The sequence below is a fragment of the Ixodes scapularis genome, unplaced genomic scaffold (assembly GCF_016920785.2).
Source record: "Ixodes scapularis isolate PalLabHiFi unplaced genomic scaffold, ASM1692078v2 PGA_scaffold8__174_contigs__length_109621045, whole genome shotgun sequence".
In the NCBI taxonomy this organism is placed as follows: Eukaryota; Metazoa; Arthropoda; class Arachnida; order Ixodida; family Ixodidae; genus Ixodes; species Ixodes scapularis.
In genome coordinates this window covers 61089296-61097244 of record NW_024609883.1, presented here as the reverse complement: position 1 = coordinate 61097244, position 7949 = coordinate 61089296, and the positions used below count along the sequence as shown (strand labels likewise).

Below are 7949 nucleotides of genomic sequence, written 5' to 3'. Positions count from 1 at the left end.
TCGCGCTAGAGGGAATAAGAAATTGCTTAAACTCTTTAAAAGAAGACAAGGCCGTCGGTCCAGACGAGATGTCCCCCAAGGTATTAAGAGCCTGCTCGTGTATAGTTTCAGAATACTTTTATGTAATTTTTTGTAAATCTCTTGAAAGCGGATTGCTCCCTAAAGAATGGAAACAAACGTATGTTGTACCAATTCATAAAAATGGTCCAAAATCAATTGTTGACAATTACAGGCCGATTTCCTTGAGCTGTATATCATGTAAGATATTTGAACATATTGTCTATAGTAGTATAATTAAGTACCTAGAAGATAATAACTTTTTTTGCCCTAACCAACACGGTTTTCGTAGAGGTGTCTCCTGCAGTACCCAATTAATTGAGCTCTATCATGGTTTAGTTAGTGCGGCTGAAAACAGACTGCAAACGGATGCCATTTTTGTGGATTTCCGCAAAGCGTTCGATTCTGTTTCGCATCAATTGTTATTAGACAAAATGAGTGCTTTAAATATCGACCGTAATGTGCTCCGGTGGATAAAAGACTACCTGAGTGGGAGGAAACAGTGCGTCGTCCTCGGGGGGTAAAAGATCAGAATACGTAGATGTAACTTCGGGGGTACCTCAAGGGTCAGTGCTGGGACCACTTTTATTTTTAATCTACATTAATGATATAGCGTCTTCCATCTCTTCTAATATCAGATTATTCGCGGACGATTGTGTAATTTACAGAACAATAAGGAACGTTAACGATGTCTCTTCTTTGCAAGAGGATTTGAACCGGGTTAGTTTATGGTGCGGGACCTGGGAACTGGGGTAAAACACAAGCAAATGTTTTCATGTCGCTTTTAGTAAAAAGAAACATAATATTGAGTCGGCTTATGCTATTGGTCGAGACTCGTTGCGGAAAGTGTCTGAAATTAAATATCTTGGTTCATTCTTTCAGAAAACCTTTCGTTCAATCAGCACATAGATATGATCATGAAAAAGGCTGGCAGGGTTCTTAGCTTAGTCATCCGCAATCTTCGCTCTGCTCCACAAATCTTGAAAGAGACAGCGTATCGCTCACTAGTTAGACCACATCTAGAATATGCGAGTGCCGTATGGGACCCGCACCAAAAATATCTCATAGATAAGATAGAAGGCATTCAAAATCGCGCTGTGAGGTTTATTCTGAATAAGTATTCTCGAGCAGAGAGTGTGACACAAATGAAAGTTTGTATGGGTATCGAGCCTCGAGCAGAGAGTGTGACACAAATGAAAGTTTGTATGGGTATCGAGCCTTTAGAAAAAAGACGTAAGAAAAATAGACTTAAACTTATTTACGCTATCAACAATGATTTAACTGGAATAGACAAGTCTAATTATCTAGAAATGCCCCACTATATATCGAGTAGGAGGGACCACGTAAAAAAAATACGCGAAATAAAATGTCGAACTAACAGTATGATGTTTTCTTTTTTTCCGAGAACTATGTCGAAATGGAATGAACTGCCGTCTGATATTGTATCAGCTAACAGTGACTCTTTTATTAGCCTTATTAATGCAATGTAAGTTTCCGTGTTAAGTACATCATTGGTTTTTTCGTAATATTGCTATTGTGTGCTGGTGTGAATCATGTTTATTGATGTTGTTGGAAATTGCTGATGTGTGCTGTTATGTGACTTTCCAATTTATAATGATATATGTGAATCATGTAACCCACTCCTCTGCTGTAATGCTCCGGCGCTGCAGAGAATAACTAAATAAATAAGTAACCTTCTGGCAACAATATGCCTCTGGCGGTTCCATCCATTGCCAGGCGTGAGACGGAGCTTGCGTACTTTCTCGCGAGCTAAAATAAACTGGTTCCGGAAGAAATATCCCCGGAATAAATATCCCCGAAAAAAAACGTCCCCGGAAAAAAAGGGTTCCGGAAGAAATGTCCCCGGAAAAAACGTCCCCGGAAAAAATGTCCCCGGAAGAAAACTTCCCGGAAAATATGTCCCCGGAAAAAAAGGGCCCAAGGTGGAAAGTAGGACAAAAAAGCACCCAAAGGGTTCTCTATCGCTGGGTTTTCCCTGATTATCATGACCTTCGGGAGGTCCTGTCATTGTCCGGCAGTGCCCCGAACAAAAACACATTTGGGCTTTGGGGAAAAGCGCGCGTTTTCTTTTTTTTTCAGTTTGGTGAAAAGGGCTAGAGGTTATTTTCGTTTCTTTCTTCTTGTGTGCGTGTGAGTCCACAAAACGGCTGCTTCTTCCGCCATAAAAAAAAAGAAAAAGAAAGAAGCGCACGAGAAGAATTGTTGCGTTTTTGAAGACCTTTATTCAACTGCCACCCTCCAGCACCGCTCGTGCCGAGTACAACTCTGAAGTCCCATACGCACCAGGTTTTCTTTTGCCCGGCTACCGTCCCCGCGCTCGTAGTGCCCTCTGGACACCACATCTTTCCCCTCCTTTTTAAACAAACATACCCAGTTGGTAACATCCGGCCATTAACAGTAAATAGTTTAGAAAAGTCCGTCGCTTTTTTTTTTTTTTTTTCCATTCTATTAGCCTTTGAGGCTTGCGCCGATCCCGCACGGGATACCGTCGCTCTCCGTCACTATTATCTGCATCCATGAGCGTCTCAGCATCCTGGGTGTTGCTTCTTGGCCTCGGGACTTCGGATGGTGCAGGCAAAGAGGCCTGTGAAAGGCATCTGTCGCCTGCGCTGTCTTCCGGTGTGCTGTCTGTCCAAGCCGTGGCAGACACCCCTCCCGCTTCGTCTGGACGAGACTCTGAAGGTCCGGAGTCTTGCGACGGTGCTCGGAGCAACTGGTCCTGATGCCTTCGCCATACCCGTCCCGGGGAGACTTGCACTTGGAAAGACACTGGACCAGTTTGGGCAGCGACTGTTCCTAGCTGCCACTTGTGACCACTTCGATAATCTCTGGCATAGACTTGGTCTCCTGCAGTGAAAGCCCGCTCTTGTCCTGGGTGTTGCCGCTGTTGGCGGTAGTGTGCGCTGGCCACACAGTCTGCAACTGATGGTTTCAGGAGGTCCAGTCTGGTGCGAAGATGCCGCTGTAGCATCAACTGGGCCGGAGACTCTCTTGTTGTCGGGTGCCGGGTGTTCCGGTACGATAGAAGAAAACGTGACAACCTTGTACGGAGGGGATGGCTCGAAGTTGTTTTCCGCAGATAGTTTTTCATGGTCTGAATAAACCGCTCAGCTAGTCCATTCGTAGCGGGATGGTATGGTGCAGACGTGACCTGGGCGATACCATTGTTCCTTAAGAAAGTTTGAAATTCCTCCGACACAAACTGAGGCCCATTGTCAGAAACCATGGTTGTGGGCAGACCAAACCGTGCGAAGCAATCTTGTACACACTGGATTATGACCTTTGACGTCGTAGACTCCAAGACAAACACCTCTGGCCATTTGGAGTGAGCATCCACGAGCACGAGGAACATTTTACCGATGAAAGGTCCCGCCAGATCCACATGCAGTCTCTCCCATGGACGTGTCGGCCATGCCCAAGGGTGCAGGGGAGCAGCGGACGGATTGTTTCGGTGCAGCTGACACATGGTACACCCTCCAATTTCCCTCTCCATGTCTTTATCCAGGGATGCCCACCAAACATAGCTCCTAGCCATTTCCTTAGTGCGCACGATGCCATAATGGTCCCCATGAAGTTCTTCTAGGACCCTTTTCTGCAGGGTCTTCGGAATCACCACTCGTAAACCCCACATGAGGCATCCTTGGTGGAGTGACAGCTCATTGCGGCGTACGTGGAAGGGTGCATACTCTGGATCGGTTGGCTTGCGTTCTGGGCCCCAACCATGCTTTACTCTTTCCACGATCTGACTTAGGAGGGGGTCTCTGGACGTCGCCCGTGCAATGTCTTTACATCTAAGAGGTACATTGTCGAAGTACTCACAGTAGAAGGCGAACGTTTCGTCGACGGCGTCTGTGTTGGGGTTGTCCGTTGCTTTTGGGAGTCTTGACAAGCAGTCTGCATTGGCATTTTCCTCGGAAGACCGGTGGACGATGGTGTAGCGGTGTGCGGCTAGCTGACAGGCCCACCTCTGGAGCCTCGCTGCTGTCATTGTAGGGATCCCGGTCGTTGGGCCTAGGATTTTCTGTAAGGGAGCGTGGTCAGTGATCAGCGTGAAGTGATAGCCATACAAATAGTAGTGGAATCTTCTTATTCCAAAGATGATAGCTAGGCCTTCTTTTTCTAACTGAGAATAATTCTTCTCGTGCTCAGTCAGGGTCCTAGAAGCAAAAGCAACTGGCCGCTCTGTTCCATCTTCAAACGCATGGGACAGGACTGCCCCTACTCCATACGCCGATGCATCGCATGCCAGTATAATGGGTCGACGCGGGTCAAAATATGTCAGGACAGGTGCCGACGTCACCAGCTTCTTAAAGGGCCCCTGAAAAGAAAAAAAAAAGTTTTTTTTAAACAGTCTGGTTGGAACACGCGTGGCAAAAAATGAATTTTACGCGAAAAAAAAAATTTTTTAGAGCAATATTGACGGCGAGAGATTTATTTGAAGTTTTGCGCGCAAATTCCATGGTCATTCAGCTCGGCTTCTCATTGGTAGCGATGGTCATTCAACTCAGCTTCTCATTGGCCAATAGAATGAGTGACAGCTTAGATGTTGGTTTTAAAATCTTCGTGATTTTTTTAAATCGCCTTTTGAATTACATATTTTTAGGTTTAAGAAACAATCCATCGAATTAATGTCGCAATTGTTTACAAACGTTTTACAAAATCGTAACTTCCGTTCGGATACCACAACAAAACAACAAACAAAAGCTTCGCCATTTTGTTTTCTGTCGTGGTCGCCGTCTTCGCGTTTCGCGTTCTGAAGAGGGCTTGTTGCTTGTGCTAGTTAGTCAGTCATAGTAAGTACTTAGGAAGTGGCGCGGGGTGACAGGTTTCTGTTTTTCTGCTCTTCTTTGCGCGATTCGTGTGTCCCGTTTACCTCATCTTTTGTTTGTTTTCTGGCGCGCGCCAGTGCCAATGTTTGTTTAGATGTCGGTTCCCGTAAAGAGTTTAGTGAGGCACGCGGCACCGCACTCAACGTTTAATAAAAAAAAAAAAAAAAAAAAAAAAATCAGTTACCACTGCGTGTTCTCGCGGCGGCTTGAAGGATCGTGCGGCTCGAACGAACTCTTCGAGGCACCCGCTTCGCCGCGGCGAAGCGGGTGCCTCGCAGCGATCGGAGCGGACGCCTTCCGGCTGGCGAGGCGTGTCCTCGTACGGACGAAGGCCCAGCTGCTGGCAGCGTTGAAGCAACCGACGCTTCAGGTCGGGGTCCACCGCGACGACTATGTACTGTGTGTACGACCACGGTGACCACGGTACGTGCACGATACGACGCGGTATGTCGTTCGACCGGCAGACAGCCGGCCAGGGGCTGTGTTCCAAATCTCCAAATGGATCCGAGTTTCTCCGGCGGATCGTATCACGTGACAGCACAGATTGAAAAACGCTGTACGCGGGTAGGTTTTAGAACGCCAAGAGTACAAAACCCTCACCCTGGGGTAAGATCGAGTCAATTTTGGAACACGGCCAGGAAGTAGCAATGGCTCTCGTGCGGGGCGCAGCCAAGCCAGGAAAGCAGCCAAGCCGATCCACTACGAAGAGGCGGGGACTATCTCTCCTCCACGCGCCCGAGATGCCGAGAGAGAGAAAAGTGGAAAGGAGGTGACTGCCGACTAAATTGCGTCTGGCGCAGTCAATATTGCTCTAAAAAAATTTTTTTTTTCGCGTAAAATTCATTTTTCGACACGCGTGTCTCAACCAGACTGTTTTTGAAAAACTTTTTTCTTCTTTTCAGGGGCCCTTTAAGCGAATCAAAGGAGTCCTGACAGTCTGTGCTCCATTCCCATGCAGCCTTCTTCTGCAGTAGACGATTCAGAGGATACACGGTAGTTGCTAAGTTCGGTAGAAATTTGCCATAGTAGTTAGCAAGCCCAAGGAATGAACGCAACTCTGCCTTGTTCTTGGGAGTGGGTGCATCTCGAAGTGCTGCTGCTTTATCCTCCATGGTTCGTAGACCATCCCGACTAATCACATGCCCGAGGTAGGCAACTTCCGTTTGGAAGAATTTGCACTTCTCTTTCTGAAGACGCATTCCCTTTTCTTGTAATCGTGTTAAGACTGCTTTCAAGTTTTCAAAATGCTCACCCTTCGTTCTGCCAGTCACCAGGATGTCGTCCAGGTAGCAGGTGGTCTGCGGCAGCCCTTGAAGCACTTGATCCATAGTTCTTTGAAAAATGGAGGGTGCAGATGCTATGCCGAAGGGAAGACGGTTCACTTGGAACAGCCCCAACTGGGTGTTGATGGTGAGGTACTTCCGCGCTGCAGGATGCATCTCCAGCTGTAGGTAGGCTTTTGACAGGTCCAGCTTTGAGAAAAACTTCCCTCCTGCCAGCGTTGCAAACATCTCTTCTATCCTGGGGAGCGGATAGTTGTCGACCTCCAAGCACGGGTTGATTGTTGACTTGTAGTCGCCGCAGATTCTTATGTCTCCATTCTTTTTGACGACCGGCACGATGGGCGATGCAAACTCGCTGCTGTCCACCGGGGTCAGGATCCCCGCCTCCTTCAGTGCCATCAGTTCTTTAGAGACAGCTTCCTTCAGGGCGTGGGGCACTGGTCTTGGCTTGAGGAACTTTGGAGTGTGCCCACTCTTCAGCTTGAGGTGAGCTTCAAACCCCTGAAGACGGCCCAGATCGTCTGAGAACACCTGAGCAAAGTCCTTCAAAAGCGTGTCGACTTGTTCCTTGCTCCCCTTCTCCAAGCACTGGACAGCCTTGATGCTTGTCCAGTCGAGCCTCAGCACCTCCAGCCAGTCACGTCCCAAAAGCGGGGGACCCTTGAGGTCCACAATCTGCAGCGGTAACTTGTGAACCTGGTCTTGGTACTCCACTTCAACCTGTGCCTCTCCTACCGGCTTCACCTTTTTACCGGTAAATGCTCGAAGGACGACTCCACTTCTTCCCTTCACTAGATTGGGAAACCTTGTCTTGTACAGGTCTAACGGGAGTACCGACACCGCCGCCCCGGTGTCTACTTCCATCGTCAGCGGAATCGTGTTCACCTTCACTGTTACTTGCAGAGGCCGCGGACGTGTCCCCCGAAGCTCGAACATCTCGACCTCGTCTTCCGTGTCGACGTTCAGCGTCTTGACTTTTTCCCTTGATTCCTCCGGCCTCGTGTCGGTGCTCCGCGATGCTGAGAAGCTGCTGGCCCGGACTGCTGGCTCCTGCACACTCGTTCAAGGTGTCCGCGTCTTCCGCACCTACGACAGTCTAAGCCTTTCCACCTGCAGTTAGTTGCTGTGTGGTTCGTAAGTCCGCAGTGCTTGCATTCGGACTTGTCCTGGTCCACCTTAAGCACCTCGGCGTCCGCGCTCCGGCAATGTAAAACTTGTGCGTTCGCGGAGGCGGCTTCCATCGCCACTGCGATTTCTAGCGCCTTCTTAAACGTCAGGCCAGCTTCCGACAACAGTCGCTTTTGAATGGAGTCGCTGATAATGCCGCATACCATGCGGTCACGTAAGGCTTCGTTCAAAGTGCCGCCGAATTCACATGTCTGCGCCAACTTTTTCAGCTCGGCTACGAACTCGAGGATACTTTCATTCTCGTTTTGGTTTCTTTTGTGAAAACGGAAGCGTTCCGCGATGACAAGAGGCTTCGGCGACAGGTGCTCTCGCAATATGGCTACCAGCTCGATGTACGACTTGCTAGCCGGGATGTCCGGCGCCACCAAACTCTTTAGCAGAGCGTACGTCTTCGCGCCAATGAGGCTTAGGAACGCTGCCACTTGCCTTTCTGGTTTGACGTCGTTTGCGACGAAAAACTGGTCGAGTCGCTCGATGTAGGTTGGCCAGTCCGTGCCCGCTTCGTCGAACGGTTCAATTCGACCGAGGGTCGCCATGGCGTCGCGGCGTCACCGGGAGTAGTGCGGCGGGC

General features: G+C 48.7%; 2 protein-coding genes across 2 annotated transcripts; both read right to left on the bottom strand.

The window, feature by feature from the left end:
* Positions 1 to 2434: 2434 nt before the first annotated feature.
* Positions 2435 to 3169, bottom strand: LOC121833588. The gene has a single exon (XM_042286999.1). The coding sequence runs from the start codon at positions 3167 to 3169 to the stop codon at positions 2435 to 2437; it is 735 nt and encodes a 244-aa protein (XP_042142933.1).
* Positions 3170 to 3577: 408 nt separating this feature from the next.
* Positions 3578 to 7054, bottom strand: LOC121833587 (uncharacterized protein K02A2.6-like). The gene is made up of 2 exons (XM_042286998.1): positions 6160 to 7054; positions 3578 to 4099 (listed from the first exon to the last, which is right to left on the bottom strand). Exons 1-2 carry the CDS (start codon positions 7052 to 7054, stop codon positions 3894 to 3896), a joined length of 1101 nt encoding a protein of 366 aa, XP_042142932.1. The 3' UTR covers positions 3578 to 3893.
* Positions 7055 to 7949: the final 895 nt, after the last annotated feature.